Source organism: Lissotriton vulgaris, chromosome 9 (assembly GCF_964263255.1).
Source record: "Lissotriton vulgaris chromosome 9, aLisVul1.2, whole genome shotgun sequence".
NCBI lineage: Eukaryota > Metazoa > Chordata > Amphibia > Caudata > Salamandridae > Lissotriton > Lissotriton vulgaris.
The window spans coordinates 1,116,774,557-1,116,800,279 of NC_141697.1; the positions used below are offsets into that span (position 1 = coordinate 1,116,774,557).

General features: G+C 50.0%; 1 protein-coding gene across 4 annotated transcripts in view; it reads left to right on the plus strand.

Annotated features, from left to right (window-relative positions):
* TASOR (transcription activation suppressor) overlaps positions 1 to 25,723 on the plus strand; it is a 939,357-nt gene that overhangs the window by 488,321 nt on the left and 425,313 nt on the right. For all 4 annotated transcript variants that reach the window (XM_086939126.1, XM_086939124.1, XM_086939127.1 and 1 more), the window contains exon 13: positions 3,504 to 3,578. In XM_086939126.1, the coding sequence (XP_086795252.1) occupies positions 3,504 to 3,578 (75 nt within the window). The remainder of the gene's footprint in view (positions 1 to 3,503; positions 3,579 to 25,723) is intronic.

Genomic DNA, 25,723 nt, shown 5'->3' on the forward strand with positions numbered 1-25,723 from the left:
CCACACAATGTTCACCTACATTTGTTAACGAACATTTACAATGCAATAGGTCTTGCATTAACGCAAGTTTAAGCTATTGACATTGTAAATGACCATGCCTTTTATTTATGTTTTAAAAACCAAAACATGAATAAAAGGCATTGTCATTTACAATGCCAATAGCTAAAGGTGGCGTAAATACGAGACCTATTGCATTGCAAATGCTTGTTAAGATGTGTAGGAGAGTAGGGTCTGCAATCCTATGATCACCCAGATTATTTTGCTTTTGTTTCACTGGTTTACGACTTTCTCTGGCTGTGGGCCTGCCAATCAGACCCACAGCCTAGCTGTTCTCTCACTAAATTGACATGTGTACCTTAGGTGCATTCTCCAATTGGTACTGGGCCACCTTATCAGACCCTGTAACTCAGGGTATAGGTGTACCCAGGGCCTACCAGGGGCTGAAGTATGTATTGTGCCACCCCTGGATGGCCATCTAAATCTGACACAACTGGCTGCACGACAGCTGGGGCAAGGTGGTGTAATCACCCTTTGCTTTAGGTATAGTATACCTATATCTAACCCTAGAAATGGACACACAGATTCCTATCAGTCACTCCTATGGCAGGCCTTGACAATCCTGAAGGCAGAGTGCATGGAATCGTGTGAAATGGTGCTCTGGCATGAGCTGAGCCCGTTTGCAGCTTGCGGAACCAAGTCCTAATAGCTGTTCCATGATAACGCATACCATATACTCTTAAGTGCATTCTAATCCTCGCGGTTAAATGCTATCTTTGGTATTGCTTTATCAAAACATGTCGAGTAAGGTGTCATACGAATTGGAATACTAACCCCTCGCCAATTCTGGCGACGGGGTTAGCATTGCACCCTTCTAGAGGGACACGACATGTATGTAACTCTGAACCCCGGTTAAAGTTAACTGAAGCCTCAGCTCCACAAAATGGATGCTGCCACCACAGACACGAGTCTGACCTCCTGCTGCTGGGAGTCCTTCCAGCGAGGAGAGCTTGGACAAAGGGTTTCCTGTCAGGGGCGGTGCTAGCACCATCCCAGACAGGGTTTTGTGTATCCTGGGTAGGCAGGGCTTTACAGGAAGGTGACTGCAAGTGGCACCCCGGTGCTCACTACGCATCTACCGGCTAGAACCAGTTCCAGGGGCACACCAGCCCCTGGCCTGGGGAAAGTCCGGCATGGGAGAGGGGTGTAACCACCCCCCTTCCTGGTCCCACCCCTAGGGCAGGACCTAGTGTGTGGAGAAGTGTGGCTCACTGGTTAGAGCAGGCAGACCCTGAAGCAGAGGTCAGACCCGGGACCAGGGTTCGATTCCCGACGCGGCAGGGTGTTGAGCTCAAATGTCCACGGACTCGATAATTCTCGCTTCGGTGCCTGACCTAATCATGGGTTCACACTATGCAACTCTGGGCATTAAGCTTGCTTAATCTCCACAACGGCCCCCCTGCGGCGGGATGCCTGGCTTTCACCTTGGGGATGCCCTATAGGGGCTATCTCACAGGGAAAAACCAGGACGGGTTCCCAAGGCAAGCGCGGAGATACCCCTTCGGGGGTCGATTCTGGCGCTATATAAGAAATGCAATAAATAAGAAATGCAATATAGTTGCGTACCCACCCCTTTCTTTAGGATAAAGGCAGGAGCGGGGACCCTTCCAAATTAGATCATCTTTGAATCAAGAAACTACTTTCTACGAAAGGAACTCTCGACTTCTTCTCAAGATTTCTCCCTTGTGGCTAAGGAGTAGTCACCCTGCATCCGCAGGCACCATCTAAGAACTCTGCGGTTTGCTGCACGTCCTTCCTCAGGAATTCGACCGACCAGCACGACGAGACCCGGCTTCCCTGGCACTTCTGACCTCTACCTACCTCTACAGCTAAGCTGAGAACCGTAGGTGCGACGAGACCTCGAGGGACCGGCCATCATCAGAACTGCACGACTTCGATCCAGCACGACCGCCGAGGGATGAGTGCTTTGGGGTCCGAGAAGCCCCGACCCTGAGCAGCTCCAGCACCGAAGTCCAGCCCCCCAGCATCTCCACGATCTGCGTGGGGCCCTTCTGCTCTTTGCTGCTCACCGCGTTGTCTGGCTACTAGCCCGCTGGCTTGTGGCCTTCCCGACGATGATCAACGACGACAACACTGCTGGTCTGGTTGCTCCAGACTGGCCCTTGCTCCCTTCCAAAAGAGGAGCACCCCGGACCCTCCTGGTCCACTCCAGACGCCATTTTAGGTCCACCGCGTGGGCTTGAATTTGCCAAGGCTTGTTGCCCCAATCCTGGGTCCAGCGACGTCGACAGCATCAACCATCGTGGGACAGCTCGCACCTCCATCCTGGTCGCCGACAACGCCTCCTGGTCCGTGAGACTGCAGAGCCCAGTGTCGCCCACTCACCTGGTCGAGGTGACTTCGCCCGGTGCCATCCTGGTGCCCACACAATCACTGGCTAGTGATTAAGAACTTGGTCCCCTCTGCTTTCAGGTGTCATCCATCTTCGATCCAGGCTTGGATCACTCGAACTATCTTCACTGGTCGCCTGCCAGCAACTTCTTTCTTCAGGCTCCATAGACTGCAACGAGGATTCCCGACGTCTTTCCAGACCTATGCAGCCGCCGCCCCTGGGCTAGGTAACTTCGGCATTTCGGTGCCCCAGCATAGCCTCCCTATCCAAGGGTCCAGATCCACTTTCGTTTTGAGCCTATCTAGTCGGGTTCGCCCGAGAACACTAACTTTGTCTTTACTAGCTCCCATAGACTTTGTCCCGCATCCCGCGTGAGAGTGCACCCTCTGCACCCGAGTCCCCTAGGCCTCCTACTAGTAATCTGAAGGTTCAGTAACGTAGTCCTAGCGATTCCAAAGCCTATTAGTCCAGTACTTACCTGATAGTAAGTTCGCATTCCACTTTCAGAGTATATGGTTTTTCGTGCCCCTCGGGCATTTGTGTAAATTGTGCTTCTTAAAGTATTTTCGTAAGAGTTTTGTTGTGTGCTTAGTACCCTGTCCTCATAAAGAGTACAGGGCTGTTGTGATCTAAATAAATACACTGTTTATTTTCATAACACTTGTGTGGTGTCCTTTCACTTGGTGTTCAAGGGGTATATGTGATGGTATAACAGCTGGCTTAACGCGCCCTCTAGAGTTTAGCCCGAAGACTGCTCGTATCCACGCTACTAGGATAGCTGGTCTATAAGGTTGACTTACAACCAATCACCATAAGGGTTGTTTGGACTGATACAAAGTGCTCACTAGAATAGTGAACATTATATATCAGGCCAACTTCTCACAAGATGGATGCTCCCTACCAGCTTCATCGGGGCATCTAGCCTTTATGGGAATCCAATGGTCTACTGAAGTATGTTTAAATTCGTTTTCCCCTACCAAAACACTGGCAGTACTTCTAATAGGTTTGTAGAGTCTTACTAAAATTGTACATGTGAATCAAGTATTCATTGTTAACATTTGTAAGAAATCTACTTGTTTTGTTCCTTTCACAGATCCTCAGGTTGGAAAGTTGCGTGTTCTTCATGCCATATTTTTGTTTCAGGAGCCTCGAGGAGTTGTCAAGCTTGGTAAGTGCTTTTATTTTATGCCTTTTTCTCAAGCCCTTGTTTAATAGAATTTCAGGTGAAACCTATGAAAAGTACATTGGGTCCTGTTGATTTGATAACGCTGCTGGGGAAACCCTGCTACTGATAGGGCCAGAACTTTCTGTGCTGAGCCATTAGCACACATGCACATCACCACACAGGTCTGTCCCCCACAGTGCACATGATGGGTGAGACTGTTAAGTTGTATCACTACTACCCTCTTCTTGATATTATTATTCATTTTTTGCTGAGTTGCTCCTATCCGAATACCAGAGCAAATCCAACATCTGCCTCCATTTAGTGACCTGTTCTAGTGGTCCTGGCCTGCATGAGATGTTTTTCAGTAGTTGACAAGCATGACTTTCTACCTTGCTTAGGAAACAGGCATCTGGTGCCAGATTATGGAAAGTTCCCTTGGGACTCGTGATGTGTGCACCTGCTTTCTGCTCTGCCTAAGCACTTTAGTATCACAGAAGTGGCTGCAGATGCTTGTGACACGTACTGACATACTACATACTGACATGTAACAACAAAGTGATCTAGAGGGCATGATCCCATGCATTTGAGTAAACACTTTGCCTCTGCACTAGATTTGGCCATTGAGGCAAAGGAGCTCTTGGGGAGCGTACTGATGGTATGCCAAGTGTGAGCTAGTGTACATTCAGTGCACCACCTGAAAGTAGAGAAAATGGGTTTTACGTACTCCTAGGCATTCCCATGCAGGGGATCTCTTCTCCTTTGGAAGGCAGGTAGCTTTGTCGCCTGCAAAGGCAAGGCGGACTGGCTGTTTCTCACAACGGGTCTGCCTTTCATTAACACACTGCCCTAGAGCAGGCACAAGTTCAAAGCTGTGCTGGGGCAGTGTATTCACTGTAATAAGGCACAGTGACCTTCTTTGCGCCCAACTCCGACAGGTGTGATGCAGGACAGTGTGCTCTATACACAGGATAGGCCCTGGTGACTTCCAGAAGGATTGTCTGCTTGCTTCTCTCAATTTTGGCTGAAGCTAATACACCAGAGGGGCAAGGATAGGATATTTCCAGAGTTGGAATCCTTTGTTGGGTAATGCAGGAATGCTGATACGTTGAGAGGTTCTCTTTACAGGACACTATTATGGTCTGCACAGGCCTTTGCCTGTGATTGTGAGAATATCTACTCAGTAACAAGCCTTTCACTGCCCTTAAGTGGATTTGTTACCTTCTTGAGCAACAACAAACCATCAAGGGTACAGGTCATTCATTACCTTGACTTTAAATTTGTTGACTTGAACATGTTCTGCTCTATGAAGGATTGGATGGTACCAGAAGGGATGCCAAGATCCAAATGGTTAAAACCTGTCTGTCTCCTCCTTGAGACCAGAGGCTATGCCCCTGCACTAAGAATTCTGCAATCTGATCCTAACACAGTACTGGCGTGCGGGGTAGCCAAATTCCTTAGTTGGGCGTGGGTGATCAGATGCAAAGCTATGTGACGAACCCCCTTCCAGGCAATCCTTGGTCCCTTATTTCTTTTAATCTCAAAGCTGTACATTGTTTAATACGTTCTTAAACAGTTTTTTAACTATTTATTGAGTGTTTTTTAATAACATGCATTGTATTTTAACTGTTATGTGGTTTTAAGATATCATTATATTGAAATAAAGCTTTGAACAGAAGGGATGCCACTTCTTGTAAAAGTGAATCAGGAATGTGTCACTCTGTGATTAAACAGGTTTTGGCAAACCCCCTGGATTTACTGTTCTCTGTAATTAAATCTTCACTATTATTTATTACCAATAAAATATTCCACCCATGTTTAAGATCCCAGATCACTTTTAGAAACAAGAGAAGAATCTTCTCCATAGAGTATAAGCAAAGCAATCTAGATGTAAAGGCACAATTTTGCTGTTTTTTGCCATACTTTTTAAAAGAGCTGTTTAGGAACTTGTTAGAAATATTGTTAGAAAAAAATGGGTTTACATACTTACAGCAGATTTGCTGCTAAGCTCTTTTACGTTGTGTAATTGTGTGTTCATATAAATAAACAAAGTAAATCAATCCTCTAATTAGAAGTAGGCAAGTGTGCCCAAACAATCACCGAAGCACCCATTTCACATCTGGCACGTTGTAATCTTTTTTTTTTTTAACTTTATTTTTGGCAAGTATCAACACAACAGTTCTTCCCCCACACCCCCCCCCCCCCCCCCCCCCCCTCCCCGGCAGTTGGCATCACTGGCAAAACACACGTACACAGTTCGTTCACCCCATTATGGCCCATGCAGGTACAGATAGCACAGTGGTAAGCAAATCTCTGGAATGCAAAGCAAATCACAAATACAGTAGGGAACACGTGCGCTTTGCCGTCAGGGCACTACTCCAACATCATCCCCTCCTCCCCACTCCCAGAATCCTCTCCCTCAGATCCCGACTCCCCAGGGGTGAACAGTTCAGCACTGGTGGCATCCGAGTCACCGCAGGATGACCCCACAGCGCACATCATTCTCCATTCAAGCAAGTCCTCCTGTAGCCTCTCATCCCTGCGCGTGCGCTGCATGTGTGTTTCTTCAGCTAAGGACCACTCCCTGACATCCCTCAGCCACATTGACATCACAGGAGCCCTTTGTCCCATCCAGGTGATAGCCACCCGTCGCCTCGCTAACACCAGGAGCAACTGCAACATCTTATAAGATAAGTTCCTCTTTTTGGATTTGGGGACCAGGGCCAATAAACTATGAAGCGGGGTCAAAGCAGTCCCGAGGCCCGTGACTTTCCTAATGTGTTCCACCGCCGCCTTCCAGAAGTCCCCGACCAGCGGGCACTCCCAAGCCAGGTGCAGAAATCCGGCCTTTTCCGCGCCACACCTAGGGCAGTTGTCTGGTCTATCCGCAGTGATACGGCACAGGGAGACCGGGGTCATGTAAGTGCGATGTACAAAATTGAAATGGATCAGTTTAAATCGCGCATTGCACGACACCTTACGAGTTAGGGTTCCTATGCGTGTGCATTGTCCTGGCTCCAGAGTAACCGCCAGATCCGCCTCCCATGCCTCCCATGCCGCCCAGGACAGCGAGACCGGTGGGGCAGAGTCTCTTCTCATGGCAGAGTACAACAATGTGATCATCCGTCGTCCCCTACCACAGGATAGAAGGATGTTCAGGGTGTGGGACAACGGAGGCACCTCCAGGTACTGCGGCCAGGTCACCCTCACCATCTCCTGGAGTCCTCTATAGTGCAGGTACTGCCCCCCAGTCAGTCCGAAGGCCTCCGTAGCTCGCTCAATGGTCACAAAGGAATCGTCTGGATAAAGATCCGCCAAAGTCTCGCAGCCGCCCACCCGCCAGTCCCGGAAAGACATATGCTCCTCCATCAGTGTCACGGGTGCCAATATCCACACCGGTAATTCCCTATGAAAGGGGGCCCGCCGCAAAACCTTCTCAACAAACTGCTGCCAAACCCCCGCAGTGTGTCGGACGACATATGGGAGAGTTTCATGTGCTCCTCTACCCCTCATCAGGGCCACCTGTAGCACCCTCTCGTCTGCCCTGCCCGCTAGGAGTCTCAATTCCCAGTTATCCGTGCCTGCGAATCAGCGCGCAGCCGGCAGGAGTTGTGCCGCATTATAATATAGATCAAATCTAGGGGCCTCCAGGCCCCCCTCCTCCCAGCTCCGGACAACGGTCTGCAGGGCGACTCTGCTGCGTTTGCCTGCCCAGAGTAAGGAAGTGTGCAGCGTGTTGAGTGTGCGAAATATACGTGGGGGGAGCGGGCACAAAGTATTTTGCAGGATGTATAATAACCTTGGCAACATTACCATTTTGGCAACAGCTAGCCTTCCCATTAGGGAGAGTGGGAGTGTGTTCGAAAAGGACACAGACTGCTGCAGGGAGCGGAGCACTCGCTCTGCGTTACGGGCCAGAGATTGTGCATCAGACGCAGCCACCTGGATTCCCAGGCATCGGAAGGCCTCCAATTCCCATCGCAGCCCCAGATGCGGGAGACTCAGTCGCGGGTTCTCACCACATCCCGCCAAGGGAAAGATCAAGGACTTCCCAGGGTTAAGGCGCACTTCCGAGGCTGCACCAAAACGGTCCAAAAGTTGCAGTAGAATAAGCAGCGATTCTCTTGGGGACGTCGGGTAGAATAATGCGTCGTCTGCATACAGGGAAATCAGATGCACAGTATGCCCCACTGTTATTCCCCACTGCGCCATCTCCGTACGAACCGAGACCGCCAAGGGCTCGAACGCCAGGGCGAAAAGGAGCTGCGATAGGGGACACCCCTGCCGAGTGCCCCTACCCAAAGGCCAGTCCTCCGAGCGGGCCTACGCAAGCCTAACCCTGGCCCTAGGCGCCCCGTACAGAATCCGCATCCAATTGCAAAAGACGGGCCCCACCCCTGCCAGCCGGAGCACCTCTAAGAGGTACCCCCAGCTGACAGTGTCGAAGGCCTTGGCTAGATCGATCGACACCAGGACCTGGGGATCCTCTCTACCACGCACTTCATGAAGGACATGGTTCAGGCGCCGGAGATTCATGGCGGTGTTGCGGCCAGGGATAAACCCACACTGGTCCTGATGGACCAAGTGCTTCATGTGTGGCGCCAACCGGGTGGCCAGGAGCCTGGTGAGGTTTTTTTACATCCGTATTGATCAGAGTGATAGGCTGGTATGCCGCGGGATCGCAGCTATTCCCCCCCCCCCCCCCCCCCCCCCTGTTTTAGAATCATACAAACCTCAGCCCGATCCATGGTGGGCGGGAGGGTGCCACTGTCCAGTGCCTCACGATAAACCTGCAAAAGGAGGGGGGCAAGGGTATCCTCAAACGCCTGAAAAGTTCAGGTGGGAAACAGTCTTCGCCTGGGGCCTTAGCCTTCGGCAGTGCGGCCAATGCTACTCTGACTTCCCGGAGCGTCAAAATAACGTCAAGTTCCTCCGCTGCCTCTTTCGAGAGGGCCTGGAGAGTCAGTCCCCGAAGGTATGGCTGATAGGAGGCCTCCGTTATCAAGGGGTCTGCGGCATACACCGCCTGTAGATGAGATCGGAGGACCTCGAGAATATCCGACTCCTTCAGAGCAGCTATCTGTACCGGAGCGGACTCTCTCCTAAGAATCCAGGTCAACAAACGTCCAGACTTGTCCCCCTCCCGGTGGAGGCGCTGACGGTATTGACCAAGAGTGTACTTAGCCAGGCGGGTAAGTATGTAACGGGCTGTTCGCTCTGACTCCAGATCTGAGTCATCAGGATCCGACAGGGACTGACTGTGTCGAAGGCTGTCTTCCGCGTCTCGCAGGTTTTGGAGCCACTGCCTCCAGACCCCATAGGTAAGGCCCATGCATTCGCCACGCACAACCGCCTTTAGGGCGTCCCATTTAGTCGGATAAGGCAAGTCACCGCCCTCCCAGTTTAAGTCTAGATAGTTGATCAGGACCGTCGCTCCATGATCCCTTCCCACTTGGTCTTGCAAGAGGTCCCACTGCATAACGCACGTCACAGCAGAGTGGTCTGACAGAAAACGAGCCTGATGGGTGACCGTCAGAGTAAGGGATGCGTCAATATTTGCAGCGAGGATTCTATCCAGCCTACTATGTGTCGGGGTGTAACAGGTGTACAGTTTCTGCTCAGGGTTGCCTAGGCACCACACATTGGCATCTCCCGGGTTGGTCATCACCTCCCGGAGTCGCGCTGTCATACGTGGTTTCGTGCCAGTACGGGGAGGGTGCCTGTCCAAAACCGGATCCAACACACAGTTGAAGTCTCCAAACCAGAGGAGGGGAGCGTCTAGATCCTAAACAAGAAGCTCTTGAAGGTGGGGGAAGAAGTCAGGGTCATCTACATTGGGTGCATATGAATTTAACAGTAAGAAGTCTCTTCCGTCCAGCTTCACCCGCAGTAGCAAGTACCTGCCCTCAATATCCGCCTCCGCAAACTGGACAGCAAAGGGGACCCCAGACGCCACCCAGATCAGGACCCCCCTAGCATAGGTAGAAAGGAGGAATGAAACACTTGGCCCCTCCATTTCTTTGCCAGTTTTAGAGCACCCTCCTCATTCAAATGGGTCTCCTGTAGACACGCAATGGAGACTCCATGGCGCCGGAGGAAGGACAGGACCCTGTGTCTCTTAGTACAAGTGCCCAGCCCACGCACGTTCCAGATTAAGAATTTGTATCACATAAGCGCTGGTCACGCCCATCCGGGCCACCAAGTCTAGTATCTGCAATCCGCCACCCATGGGCCCGAACAATAGTACACTCGATGCCTGCAACAGTGTCCCCCCACAACTTCCCCCATCCCCTCCAGCCCTCCACCCCCCAACCTCTCAAACCCCAGAGAATACCTCCCCCCACCCACGAGCAGGATGACAGCAACAACTAAACATGCTACCCGGCCCTCCCCTGCCAGTGCCAGGACGTACAGAGCCACCCCATCCACTCCACACCACACTCAAACAACAAAACCGCCCCCCCTCCTAACCCCCTACGGGACCCAAGGCCTATAAAGGTTCTCTAGACTCATTCAGGCGAAAACAGCTCCAACCGGAAACTGCCCCACCACATGCATCCCCCCCCCCCCCCCCCCCCCCCCCTCCTACACAACCTCCAACCAGAAAAATGGAAGTTCTCCGCCCTGCTCAGCCGCACAAGGTCAAGCGCCGCCGACCACAGGCATCAACTTCAAAAGCAAGACCACTCACATGCCGGGCAGGCTAGGCATAGATAATGTTCAGGGCACATATCACCTCATGGTGGAATCGTCCCCTCCAGCGACTCAGCCCCCCCATTTCTGGAATCACCGGGGCCGTGAAGATCGTGTCCTGCACTGTGTCTTGCAACGTGTCTGGGACCAGGACATCCCCAGATTCCAGCGGGCCCAGAGCCCCCAAGTCAGTCTCAGCCAGCAGGGGATCCAGAAGCATAGCGCCATCCTCACCCACCGTGATCCTAGACTCCTCGAGACCCGCCGACTCAGACTGGCGTCTCCGTCTGCTGCGGCGTCTCCGCGACGGCCGGGTTCCCCACGTCTCACGGGAGCCCCCTCGTTCTTCCTGCGGAAAGTCGTCGCCTCTGATCTCCAGCCACTCCCATACCTCCGCCAGGGATACGAAGAAGTGCGCCTTCCCTTGCGAGAGCACTTTGAGCTTGGCCGGCTACAACAGCATATACTGCAATTTCATCTCCCGGAGCTTCTGCTTAACCCCTAAGTAGGACTTACGTTGCTCCTGGACTTGTTGGGTATAGTCTGGATAGATGGACACCGGGCTATTCTCCATGGTGAGATCCGCTGTCTCCCTCAACGCTCGTAGGATGCAATCCCGATCCCTATAGTTCAGGATCTTGGCGATCAGGGCTCTTGGGGGTGCTCTCGGACGTGGTGGCGGGACCAGAGCTCGATGCGCCCGTTCGATGACAAAAACATCTGAGAGGCCCCGCGGACACTGCGTCGTTTTGATCCAAGTCTTCAAGAAGTGCTCAGCATTTCCAGCCTCCAGCCGCTCCGGCACCCCAAGGACCCTTATGTTGCTGCGACGCGCCCTCCCCTCCGCGTCCTCAGCCCTCCGCTCCAAAGCATGTGTCGTGGCTGTGAGGTGCGTGACCGTCTTTTTGAGGGAGGCTACCTCACCCTGCAGTTCCTCAATATTACCCTCGCGTCCGAGACTTTGTCTGCAACTTTCCGAAGGTCTGTCCGCAATAGATTAATGTCTATGGAGACCGTCTCAATCTGCCGCTCCAACGCGGTATGTGAGCCCTGTATTGCCTTCAGCAGCTCCCCCCGGGAGGGTTCACCAGGGCCGCCTGCTCCGTCATCCTGGCCCGATTGGCGCGTAATCCGCTGTGAGGGCAGCCGCTGTGTGGTATACTGTGTAATCGTGTTGGGCTGCGTGACTCGCAACATTTTGTCTTTGCGCATTTCCAGGGTCTGAAGTGTCGCAACCCGTACTCCAGCGGGGTGACAAAGGCCTCCTCCAGTCACTTACGCCTCGATGTGTGGTGCAGGTTACTCCCTCAGGGCCAGGGCATTCTGCACAGGTCCCCTCCGCTTTTAATTCCCAGGTGCCTCCTAGACGGTAGTCGCCGGGAGGGGCTCACTAGTGACACCCCAGTCCGGTGTGTGGGGCCTCGGCAGTGGATAAAGAGACCACCCTCCCCCTCCGCACCTCCAACGCCGCCAAAGAAGGGGGGGGGAGTGGGGGGCTACAGTCCAAGAGATCCACCAGGTCGTCGGATCGCCGCCAGGCGCGCCACTGCGTATAGTGTACCGGCTCCACCCAGGCCAGCTCCCAAGGCATACACCTCAGGGGGGACCACTCTGAGGAGACCCCAGGTCACCAATGCCGCCCAGGCCACGCAGGGCGTCACACAGTCAGAACCGCTCGGTACCGGGGCAGTCTCAAGGGTAGTATGGAGCCGCAGCCAGCCCCATCAGAAGTGCCCAACAATGGAACGCAGCCCGCCAGGCTCAGAGCGGCGGCAACGGATGTAGCGGGACACAGTCAATACATCTGCATGCGCGTTCAGGGCGAGCAGGCCGCTGGAAGGCACGGATCCCCCTCGCTATTCAGCGTCCGGGGTATTCAGGACAGCACAGGGGGGTGAGGAGCCCAGAGCAGGATCACTCACCGCAGCGCCCCAGTCGTGGCTTCCCGGGCACTCGGTTCCTCTTCCAGCGGGGCCTCAAATTTTGCGGGGCGCCGCGGTGTGACCCCAGGAGCAGCGATCCCCTCCGCAGGCAGGTTGGGGTCCTCCGGCATGTACAACAGCCGCACCTCACCATAGATAAGGCGCCGCCTCAGTGGGGAAGAAGGCCGCAGACCAGGCCTCCCCTGCCGCTCAGGGCCTCTGCCGGTTCGCCTGCGTCAGACCTCGCGCCGGAGCACCGGGACCCCCAGAACAGAGAAAGGCCCCCACACAGGCTGCGTCGGCAGAGTCCGAAGCCCCCCACAATTCAGTTGAGGCGGAGTCCTAGGGGAAGGGCCAGCCTCCGCGTCCGTCTCCGCAGCCACCAAAGCAGCACCAGGCAGGATAGCTCGTCCGCAGGAGTCGCTGGCAGCCTCCAAGGCCCCGTCGACATTGAGCCCCAGATGACAGCGGGCTCCGGTGTCCAAAGAGCGGCGCCGGGCCTCCCAGAAGTCACAGGTAGGCAGGTCCGCCACTCCGTCATCGCGCCGGGACAGGCCGCAGACCCCGACCTCGCGTAGCTAGAGGTCCGGGGTACCACAGCACCGGCAACTTTCACGGTTTCCCGCACAGAGACTTGCCTCCGGCGCCTGATGCAGGGGCCACCGCTGTGAGGGTAGCCTCCGAGAACTGATTCAGTGAGTTTGAGCCCAAACAGGATATTAAAACAGGATTACAAGGTCCTCAGGTCGGGAGCTGGCGGAGCTCACGTCCTGTCGGCCATGCTGCTTGGCCACGCCCCCCGGCACGCTGTAATCTTTAAACATTGATTTACAAACTTTCAGTTTGAAAACTGAGTAGTTTATATTCAAAAGCATTCATAAAGGTTAGAATTCGAATCTCCATCTCTATCATGATACAATCGCAAATAGTAGTTAATTTGCAGTATCACTGACTTAGCTGTTTGTGTCATGGACACCAGATTATTATACATTAATCCCGGATGGTCTCCATGGGATTTTCTGAAAACATTAAAGCTTCTTTGATGTACGTGCCTTTTTATTGGGTTAGACTACCTGGGAAAGTGTCTGTTGCAGCTCTGGAGCATTTTAAAAATAGAGCAACTTCTCGCTCCTTGTGCTTTGTCATCTCTAGCTCAACAGGTCCACCAGCTATGCGGGCCTTGTTTTCCACCCGCGTCAGCCATCTCTAACCATTCTGCAGCATTTTATGCGACTCTATGATTATGGGTGGTGTCAAAGGCCCTCATGATTTGCCCTGGTCATAGTCTTCGAACACCATTTTCAAACATTGTTAGATTGCCCTCGAACTGGAATCTGGTTCCAGTACAGAGCTGAATTTAACATTCATTGCCTTATGGCTCTCAATCCGACCGCTACGTTATTAAGATTGTCAAAATAGGTTATGCTCTTCCCTACTGTGCTGCTTAGACATATTTTGAACCATCAGCACCATGCATGGCAAACACAATACTGATAACCTTTGGTTTATGAATACTACACCTCTAGCTACTAATCTTTGTCCTTTTGTCTATGGATCCTACTCCCCTAGCTACTCATTTGTGTCCCTTATTTATTTCACAGAGAATTATCCTTGAATCTAGATCTGCTGTTCTGCTCCTCCTGCAATTCTGTATATTTTTGTTTCTCCAGTATTGGGGTGTCTTTCATAGATTCACATGCTTAAATATTCCCCCGTCGTCGGAGTGGGAGTCCCACGGTAAATAAAATAGCAATAAATACTAAATATATATATAAAATATATATACATATATATATATATATATATATATATATATATATATATATATATATATATATATATATATATATATATATATATATATATATATATATAGAATCAGGAGAAAAAACCTGAAAAACATATTAGAGAAGGCATAAACTGCCTAACCAAAATTCTACATAGGAATGCATGGGGAAGGAAAAGACCATATGCAGCCTATCCTTGTCATTATGTTGGTCCAAACTGCAGCCAATCAGGCGACAGCAGCCCTCTAGAACCTTCTCCTCAGAGCTCAGCACCTCAGATTTTCTACCGCACGCCGTGTGTAAGGGAGTCTCGCTGAGCTCTGCTCAGTTTTTCTCATCTCCTCAGGTTTTTTCCTGTTTCTCAACAGGTCTACAAGTAAGAAGTCTCTTTTCAGAGCTTGTTCATCCTGTGGAAAGCTAGGACTTTTTTCTTAGGACCCACACAGTAAGTTTATTTACTGTCTTTACCCTGACCATGAGGTAGCGAGCTGTAAGTTCTGTAGAACATTCTCCACAAAGACTTTAAAAGACAGAGAAGGCCGTTTACTACTCTGGCTTCAGAGGCTTAAGGATAAAGACAATGTACTTTCTGATGCTGAAAGTCTAATTTCCGGCCATTCTAAAGCAGCTTCTAAGCGTGGTAGTGTGCAGGAGGTGCCTTATCCATTTAAAAAAAAGAAGAGGATGTCGCTCTCCTTGACCCCTGCGGTGTCTTCACCACTTCCTACCACTTCTGGGCCCACGAGACCTGCCTCTCAGGCTCCTTCTGCATCTGCTTCCAGTTTTTCTGTGAAGAAAACTGATTTTCCGTCGACGACTGTGTCGTCTACAGTTCTGTCGACGAGATTTGCTGTCTCTGGTTCAAAGTCGACGACGACGGTAGCGACGGCGCTTGCATCTGGATCGTCGACAGCCCCTTCGGCGACGTCTTCGTCGTCGATGAGAGTAATTCTCAGCTCTAAGACTGTATCGTCAATCATCCCAATTTCGTCGTCGTCGACGAAGAAACCTCCATCGTCGACAGTCCGGTCGTCGTCTGCGAAAGGTTTGAAAATGTTGATTTAGTCGACGCCTTCGACGACGAGTGTTCTGTCAACGGGTGTCCCGTTGAGGAGTGTTACGTCCTCGTCTGTCCCGTCGACAGTTGTCCCGTCAGCGACTGCTCCGTCGACGACTGCCCCGTCGACGACCTTCCCGTCGACTAAGAAGATAAAACAGAAGGCTCCGTCGACATCGACGTCCATGAAGGTTACGTCGACGGCTCCATTGCCGTCGACGATGTCCCCGTCGACGATGTCTTCATCGACGACGGTTTCGATGGTGATTTCGACGAAGACCGCAAAGACCATTGCACCGTCTATGCCTCCGAAGGCTCCGTCGACGGAAGGATTGCCGTCGACGTCAAAATCTCAAGATGTAGTCACAATGACAGTCTTCATTTGCCTCATTACCCTTGTTGCCGCTGTCTTCCAGCAAGTCGGACCAGATTGCAACTTTACCAGATAGGGGAATGGCTCTTCCACCCTCTCCTTTGTTCGCTACGGACTCAGATCAGGAGTCTGAAGGGCAGGAGCATGAAGCTTTTACAGAGGCTCAAAGTCCTTCAGATTTAATAATAAAGTGTCAGGACTTCGGTAATGATGAGGAGGAACAGTATGGCCATCATGATGAGATTCAGACTCAAATGCCAGCTGCGATGTTGCCATTCTCAATGATTTCAAGCCTCCAAAATATGTTGGATGACTATAATCGCTGTTTTCCTCCATCATCTCAAGTGTCTACTGTCCCATCTGTTTTCACCCCGATTACGGAGCCGTCTACCGCTCCTCCAGAACCGTCACTGCCTGCTATCAGTCAGAGACACACTTCAATTCAGGTTCACACAACTTTGTATCCTGATGATGACGACGAGAACCCTCCTGAGCGAGAGGATGGTGAAGTTACAGATGTGGATGGTGATGATCAGATGGCGGAGTGGGATGACTATCGAGCACTGACACCATCCCCATCTCAGGTGACACCAGGGGATTCTCCTCCGGTGGATATTGCAAGCTTCCATCAATTGATGGACAGAGCAGCACAGCGTTTCAAGTTGCCACGAGTCCAAAGAGAGGAAGATTGTTTCCTATATGATTTTAAGAACCAACCATTTAAACAGATTCATACTGTTCCAATCATAGATTTCATCTGGGCTGAAGGAGTGAAACTCATGAAGACCCCAAACTCTTTACCGGCACAATTGCCGAGGTTAGAGAAGAAATATAAGGCGCCGGTGGGATCTCCGGCATGCCTTACGGGCCAGCCGAAGCCTGATTCTATCGTTACGCAGGCAGCTCAGAGAGGATCGCGGAATCCTGAATCTACTATCACGGCTCCCCCGAGCCGTGAGGGCCGACGCCTTGATGCTATAGGTCGCACATTTTCATCAATGTCTTCCACTACTGTGCGAGTGGCTTAACGCTATGGCCATTTTGGGTCGATATGACCGTCAAGTTTGGGCAGATATGTCTGCCTATGTGGCGTTACTTACGGATGCTTCCAAGGTAGAAGCACTACAGCTTCTTCAGGAAGGTGAAAGAACATCCGAGGAATTGATTGATTGTGCAGTGGATGTGGCCTGCACTGGATTTCGGTAACTCGCTGGAGCGGCCGTCTTACGTCGGCAAGGTTGGTTGCGCTCGACCTCTTTCCGTCAGGAGGTTCAAGCAAGAATTCTTGATATGCCTTATGATGGCGAATCACTCTTCGGAGCGCACATTGACGAAGCGTTGACATCTATAAAGAAGGACACGGACACTGCATGTGCCTTAGGTACTCTTCAATTTAAGAAACAGCCCTTTCGGGGTGCTCGAGGCCGAGGCACTAATTCCAATTTTCGAGGAGGAAGCAATCAATATCGCTCCTGTAACCAAAGCAACCAGCGTTTCTCTGGAAACCGTCAACAGTCTTTTCGTCAACAGCCTGCCAAAACCTATAGAGGAAAGTCCACTTACAGGGGAACTTCCAACAAACGTCAATGACTTGCCTTTAACTCTGCAAATTGGAGGTCGAATCTCTGTTTAATTCTCAATGGTCCTCCATCACCACGGACCGTTGGGTGCTCGACATTGTAGACAAAGGCCATGCATTGGAATTCATCGAAATACCTCCTCCGTCGCCACCTTCCGGGCCTCCACCTCCGCACCTCAAAGAGCTCTCATCAGGTTCGCCTTCTGATTTAGAAGGATGCGGTAGAAGTGGTACCAAGGTCTCAAAGAGGGAAGGGGTTCTATTCCCGTTTTTTCCTAATTGTCAAGAAGAACGGGGAATGGAGACCCATTTTGGACTTGAGAGCGCTCAATCAATATCTCAAGAATCAATCCTTCCGCATGTTGACGCTTACAGAAATCTTGCGTTTGTTCTCAGTCGGAGATTTCATGGCGACTATCGACCTCCGAGACTCCTACTTCCATGTCCCAATACTCCCAGGTCATCGGACGTTTCTACGATTCAAAGTGGGGCAACAGCATTTCCAGTTCAAGGTCCTGCCATTTGGCCTCCGTTCCGCCCCTCGAAACTTTACCAAGATATTGGCTCCGGTCATGGCCTTTCGTCGCCTCCAAGGTGTCCAGATATTCCCATATCTCGACGATTGCCTCCTAAAGTCGCAGTCTTGCTCACAACTGTTGCACCATACCTCCATTTGTCAGAGGGTGTTTCGTTCCTTAGGTCTGTCCATCAACCTGGAAAAATCCTAATTGCACCCTGCAACTTGCAAGTATTTCCTAGGGGCCACACTAGACACCACGCTGGCAAAGGCGTTTGTCTCCCTGGAACGTCAACAGAGGATTCTTCGTCTAGTGTTTCTTCTACTGTCAAAACAATACATTTCAGTTCGACTGTTGAAGTCCTTTCTGGGGATGGCTTCGTCGTGCATCGCTCTCATCCCACATTGCAGACTACGGACACGTCCTATTCAAGAGGAATTAGACGGACAGTGGCGTCAGGTCACCGTATCCTTCAACGATCTGATTTGTGTCACGACTCGCATGAGAGCAGCGCTCAAATGGTGGACACAGCCATTGCATCTTGCAGCGGGGATGTCGTTCCTATCAAACACCCCAGATCTTACACTAACCACGGACGCGTCTCTGGAGGGATGGGGGGCGCACCTCCAGGACCTGTCTATAAAAGGAAAATGGACTCTACATCAGAAAGCCTGGCACATCAACAAATTAGAGCTCATGGCTATTTTCCTAGCGCTGAAGTCGTTTCAACCCGTGCTGCAAGGAGAGTCTGTCCTCATACAAACAGACAACACAACCTGCATGCACTACATAAACAAGCAGGGCGGAACGAAATCTCCGGTGCTCTCTCGTCTGGCACAGGCAATTTGGGACTGGTCACTCAATCACCAAATCACGATCACCGCAGTTCATCTCCCGGGGTTGTCCAACCTCCTGGCGGATTTGCACATCTAACCATTCCTCAAGAATGTCGAGAGATCCTTGCTCAAGCCAGGGCTCCTTAAACTATAAAGACTTAAAAGTTGAAATGGAAACGTTTCTGCCATTGGTGTGTGGCTGCCGGTGTGCATCCTTTGCGTGCCCTCTGACCTGCCCCCGGAAGTGTGCGCCCTCAAGTCTCCGTCCTGGTTTCTCTGCTCTCCTTCCTGGTCATCCCGGCGTGCGCTGCTCTAAGCTCTGCAGTGCCTTCACACCTGAAAGGTGTGCGGCAGGACACCCATACACATGCTGCCTGCAGTCCCGCGCCCTCAGACCCTTCCTTCAGTATCAGACCCGAGCTGCCCTCCCTCGGTGCTGCAGCCCATGCCCTCAGCCCCACACCCGGTGGGAGACCTTGTCCTCAACCCCCCTTTCTTTCCAACTCCACTGAACCACAAGGGGCCCTGGTGCAAATGCTAGAGTTTGCAACTTCTGGGTTTTACTAACTGCACCCCTCCCCCCCTCCAAACCCAAATCCATCCTCAGGGGGCTCCTCACACTGCAAAGCACCTTTCAATATTTATTTCATTACTTGAATTCCGCCGCGCCGGGTTCTGACTCTCTACTAGTCACTCTACTATCACGCTACTAACTCTCTAGTACTCACTCTCTATTGCTCTCTAGTACTCTCTACTCACTATGTACTACTCACTCTCTACTACTCATTCTGCAAAAACAGCCTAACCTTGTACACGGACAGGGGATTGCGGTGCTCCCGGGGACTGGACTCCGGTACTTGGCCCTCAGTCAGTCCTGAAAATTGGCTGACAGTGAGGGAACTTGCAGCGAAAGATTCGTAGCAGATGGAAAGTGGTTTGTGACCACAACGGGACAATAATGCACCACCCACTGGAGGGTTAAAATTAGAACAGTCGCTGGTGAACCACAGGTCCTATAAGGCAACACTCAAAAGGAAGTGATTCTAAATTGGGCGGCACCATCGGAAGGTAAATAAAAAAAACATTGCAAGCTCACCTGTGGCAAACTAACGATTGGTTTGGGGCAGGCACACCTTGGAAGAAGTTTCAAGATGAAACAAAACATGTCGGTGACGATGCCGTGTCCCGTTGCTCTGCACGCAATAAATTAATGGAGGCAAGTTTGTGTGAGACTCGTTCATCTCTTGAGGGGGATGGTTGTTGGAATATATATATATATATATATATATATATATATATATATATATATAAACATCTGCATATCTATATCAATACCAATTAATTAATGCATGCTTACTTATACATAGATGCACACATGTGCATGTTATGTACATGGGACTTTAAAAAACCCTAATAAAAGCAAACCAAAAAGCCACCTAATTACAAACAGACTTGTTTGTGATTCTGAAGTGTGATTGTTGCAAAGATTTTAATAGGAGATATACACAGAAAATCGATTTCCACGTCTTATCATGCATGTGTCACGCAGGGTTAGCAGTAAAGCTGCTTAATTGATACACATGTGGTGCCCAATTGTGCTCTCTGTAAAAGGCAGTGTCCTAGCACACCATTCTTCAGTCATACACTTTGGACAATGGCCTACCCACTCGCCCTCCATTCTCCTGTCCAATCCTTTCTTTCTTCCCCTCGCCTCTCCCTCGCTCTCTCTACTACTCAATCACTCTCTAGTACTCACTCTACTACACACTCTCTACTCCTCTACTACGCACTCTCTACTCCTCACTCTCTACTACTCACTATTACTCACTCTACTACTAGGTCTCGCATTTGCGAGAGATTAAGCTATTGGCATTGTAAATGGCAATGTCATTTATTTATCTGTTTTCAAAACCAACACATAAATAAAAATGTTGTTATTTACAATGCCAATAGCTCTAACTTTTGCAAAGACGAGACCGTTGCATTGTAAATGCTTGTTAACTTTCCCGTTGGATAACATTGAGCGCTCGACGGCTCAAAAGCACCCCGCATCCAGCCACCCGAATGCCGCTGGAAGTGCAACTACTACCCTACTCTACTGCCCCACTTGCCCTAAGTAAGTGACCAGGAGCTCAACTCCCACAGCCGCGTTGGCCGCTTGCTTGCAGCCACCATCTGAAGGCCCCCTACCCTCCATTGGATTGCAGTGGGCCTACTCTCTCTGCACCCGGCTGCTCCTGTGCCGCTGAGGGTGCAACTACTGTACCTTTCTGACCCTGGGAGACCCCTGAGTCTATGCTCAGAACCATAACTTCACTAGTCGAGTACTCACTGGGAAACCGATAATTCACTTTCCTTCCATAGGATAACCTTGACTGGTTTGACTCGAATAATCTTAGAAGTGTGAAGTTTTGAAACTTTTAAAATATTCATATAAAATTAGCCAAATAATGAATTTTGAATCACTCACCTGTGATCAGGAGAGAAGTCAGGACTGTACCTTTCAGCCCAGTACTGAACCACAAAAGTAATTATAACTGTACTTACCAGTAACCTACTTTACCTTTGACTTGAATTTCCTTCCAATGGATAACATTGCTAGTTTTTCACAGAAAAGTTTCGAAGTGTCAACTTTGAAAATACATTTATATTCTTTAAAAACCACAACTGTAACCAAAACGCTTTTACTTTACTGTTTACAGCTTAGGTCCCGGGACTGAATCCAAGATCCAGTCCTGTGGTTAGAAAAGTAATCCTTAAAGTAATCTGCATTTATGTAGAAAAAAACCCTGAGCTCAATGTTAAATTGTGTTTAGAATTGTGTTGCCTATTGCAACCACTGCAACTACTGTACTTACAAAGTTTATTGCCTTTCTGCAAAGTAATTACCTGAAGTCACTCATATTGAGAAAAGTAAATTTTGATACCTGTTGGTTCTAAAATAAAACAACTATATCTTTTGATATAAAACAATTGGCCTAGATTTCAGTTCTTGAGTGTGTGAAACCTTTTGCTGACTGAGTAGGTACAACAAATGCTCTGCACGACCTTCTTATATTGCCTTACTGCTCCACCAAGCTACCACTTTGGAAAGTAAAGTTATATCTAACTTTAGCCTCTGCCATACCTCTGGAGACTGGGGACTCTATACACACTGTATTTTACTTTGGTCCAGTATATATAGAGACACTTTCTTACAACTGGCCACTGGTCAGTACGAGTTGCCCAGCTACTTAATGGCTGCACTGAAAATAATAGTGCTTGATATCAAACACTTCTTCTCAATACTTCTATACTGATGCCAGTATCAGATTTATTGTGACATGTACCTAGAGGGCACCTTAGAGGTGCCCCCTGAAAAGCTACTAGTCCTTTGCTGTGCTGGTTGACTGGCATCATCCAACCTGCCACCACAGACCAGTTTCTGACCCCCTGTAGGTGAGAAAATGCGCGCTCAGAGGCCTGAAACAATGCCTGCTCCGGAGGAAGGTGTTCATGCCTGCTCCAGCAGGATGGCTAGTGATTTATCATATCAAAGCCAGAGGCTTCAAAGCATCTGTTGCCTTTGAAATTCAACCATGACTTCCCCTCGAAGCTGGGGAACGCCATTCTTTGCCATGAGGACCATTTGGGACAAAACCCACTTAGGGATTCAACCTGCCACAGACTTGCCGCACCACAGTAAATAAAGCTGTGACCAGGGAGTGGTGACAATGTTTCTGTGACAGTCGCCATACCCCGGGACGGACCGTGAGTCGGCTTAGAGGCCACCGGGTGCAGCTAGGCAGGCAGGATATACACAGTGTCCACAACAACATATTGGAACTCCAGGCAATATGACTGACATTAAACAACTGTTCACGGACAACACCACCGCCATGCAGTACTACAATAAAGAGGGCGGGTGGTGTTGTAGACCCTTTTACAAGAGGCCCTGCATCTCTGGACATAGCTGGAATGACAGGGTATATATTTGATGGTTCAATATCTGACAGGTTCTCTGAACCCCAGAGTGGACAAACTCAGCCGAAGATGCCTAACTGATCACAAATAGCATCTCCATCCGGAGGTGTTGCAAGGTCTCTTTCAGCAGTGGGTAGAGCCTTGATGAGATCTGTTCCCCAATGTCCGCAATGTCAGCAGTTTTGTGTCCTGGAGTTTCTAAGACTTTTCTCACTCCTATTTTTCATCTCTCAGGCCTCCGGTGTGCATTTCCGCCCATACCCCTCCTACCCAGAGTTCTCAAGAAGATCAAAAACGACCGGGCCCAAGTCATCCTTTTTGCTCCGGAGTGGGCACGGAGAGTCTGGCATTCCGACATGACCATTGATCCTCCGATCAAGCTGCCCCTTGGGGATGATCTTCTGTCACAGCAACAGGGTAGGGATCACCACCCAAACCTGTCCACTCTCCAAGTTCTTACATGGAGATTAAGCGACAACAGTTGACAGCTTTCAACCTTCCTCCCAAAGTCATTAATATTATCTTCAATCAATAGATCAAGAAGAGAGAGAGGACCAGGTAAGCTGGTCCAAATCCCTAGGGTTATATGTTCTATCAAGAAGGACCAGTACCATGTATGCATTTAGAAGGTGAGAAGACTCAGAGTTGTACGTTTTCCGAAGAAAAAGAACCGCTTGGGTTTTTCATGAAGCCCTCACCCACCGACCTAGTCGGTGGCATGCTTCAACATCGGGCCCACCACAGTGACACTGAATGTGTCCCGGGTGTGCTGCGACGCCAGATGTTACTGCGGAGCTGGTATTCTTGCTGAGTGTGCAGTGAAAAGGTGAAAGAAGTGAAAGTTAAAATGCCATACAGGAAGTCCCAGTACCCGAGGGATCAATTAAATTTAAATTAAATTTAATTTCTGTGCCCCTGTTGGCGGTTAAAAGGCAAGCGGATGCGGTGGAGTTAAATTATGAACTCCTGCATCCTGTGTGGTCGACATGTTTCAGCCAGGCCTTTTTATTAAAACTGGCTTTCCTCAGGACCAAATGATATGTGAACAAGTGCAATTAAACTAAAGAACTAAATTATAGTGATTGTGTTAATTGATAACAATGTGTCGCACACCCTATAGTGCGTATATGTGTTAGAGGGGGATTCCCTCTGGTATTGATAGGCTTTTTCTGTTGAAGCCTTCTTGGGTCACCTGGCAGAGATAGAGATAGAGAAACCTACGTCCTTCTGTGGTGCCCGGTACCGGGCCCGCAAAGGGACGTAGGTTCCAAGGAGGATCTAGACCGGCATTACCGGTCTCTATCTCTGCCTTCCTTGTGGCTATTACATCTGCCTGCAGAATAAGAGCGCTGCAGGCCTTATCATTTAAGCCGCTTTACCTCTCCGTCTATCCTGACAAAGTGGTGCTTTGCACAAGGGACTCCTTTCTACCAAAAGTGGTCACCCCTTTTCATGAAGGCCAATCTATCACCTTGTCTACTTTTTATGCTCCTTCACATCCTTCTGAGGAAAGGGAGCGACTCCACCAACTGGTCCCAAAAAGAGCATTGTCGTTCTATCTTGACCGCACGCAAGCGTCTTAGGTGGACGCCAACTTTTCGGGGTATGTTGGTGCTAAGAAAGGTCGGGCTGTGCAGAAGTGAACCATCTCTAGATGGGTCATATTCTGCATCAATATCTGCTAAGCACTGGTCAAGAAGCAAACGTCTGAAGGTTTGCAAGCTCATTTCACCATTGCTAAGGTGGCCACCACTGCGTCAGCATGCAGAGTTCTGGTCCTGGACATCTTCCAGTCAGTAACATGGGCTTCCCTGCACAAACTCACCAAACATTAATGTCTGGACAGTCAGGTCTGCAAGGTGAACACTTTGCCTGTTTGGTCCTGCAGGACTTTCTTGTTTGAAATTGGTTTGCTCGCCCTCCTCTGGGGATGGTATTGCTTGGGTATCTATTCTAAGGTAAGGAATCTGATGCTTGAAGTCTCTATCAGATGAACAATGTATGTTCGAAATAGGCAACAGCTAGTGGAATACCACTGGTATACCAAACGCACAGCTATAATTAAAGTATCACACTTTAGTACATAGTGATTGTTAAATTTGTTCTAATTGAATTATAAATTTTTGTTTTATTTTGATACACTAGTTTGATACATATTGTATGAATAGGGTGTGCACAGACTACACTATTTACCAATGTACGTTCGAGGCATATGAGCTGCGGATTCTACACTTTGCATTAGATCGCCACCTGGTGTTGGGCTCGGATGATTGCATGTTGTTGGCGTCTTGGAAGAAGTCTTTGTAGTCACGAGATGGGTGACTCCTCCCTTGGACAATAGTGCGCATGGGCATCGGCTCCATCCTTAGATAGTTTGTTTTCTGCCACTGGGTTCGGATGAAACTTTTCCTCTCCGGTTCGAAATATACTTTTCAAGTACTTTGACGCGTAAACATTTCTTCAAATGTCACCAAACAACTTTCGATACCAATAAACATCGACTAGACTTCGTCAGCTCGATTCCAGTCGTCGACGTGGGCCGTTGGGCCTCCCCACACCGTGAGGCCTACACCTCATGGACAGGACGCCATTCAAAAGGTGCCCCGAGTTTGGAACATAATTTCCACACAGTGACCATCACGAGGTCTGTAACCTGTGCTTATCCCCAGATGACGACGAATCCAGCTGCACAGCCTGTGCATCCTTTCGATTGAAAAAGACCATTCGGGATCGGAGGGCCTGTCGACGCGACATGCAGAGATCAGCGCCGGAACCAGTGGATATCTTTGATGAAGGTCCCTGGTTCCGGAGGAAGATTCCGATGATCTCCAGATCGTATCCGAGGCAGATGACTTCGATGACTCCATAGCTTCGGGTCAACGTGTGAGTCCCACTGCCCCTACCCCAGCCCACAAAATCGAAGGCAAAGGTCAACACTCCGCCTGCGGGCCCCAGTCGAGACCTAACAAAAACACTTCGAAAACCCCGCCATTGTTCCCGGCTCCGAAGAAAATAATGAAGCCTTCCGGTAGCTCCATACCGAGCAAACCACCTGTGCCAATACCACCTGCTCCCTCGGCACCTAAACAAAAAGAAGTCCCGGTTTCGAAAGACAATCCGAAACCGTCGACTCTGAGAGACAAAGCGGCTCAGAAAACAACGAAGCCTGTTTCCGATGCCCCGAAAAAAGCTTCCACTCTGAAGCCAATACCCTCGATGCAGAAACAAACAAAGCCTGCTTCCGATCCTTCCAAGTCCACGAAACAGGCTTCGGCTTCAAAGACAATACCTTCTGTGCCAAAATCTACGCCAAAGGACTCAACATCGGCTCCTAAGGCTAAAGACAAGAAACAAACCGGTTCGGAACCGAAAGGATAGGCGCCGAAGGCTGTGCCTCAAGAAGATGAGCTTTCCCAACCAAAT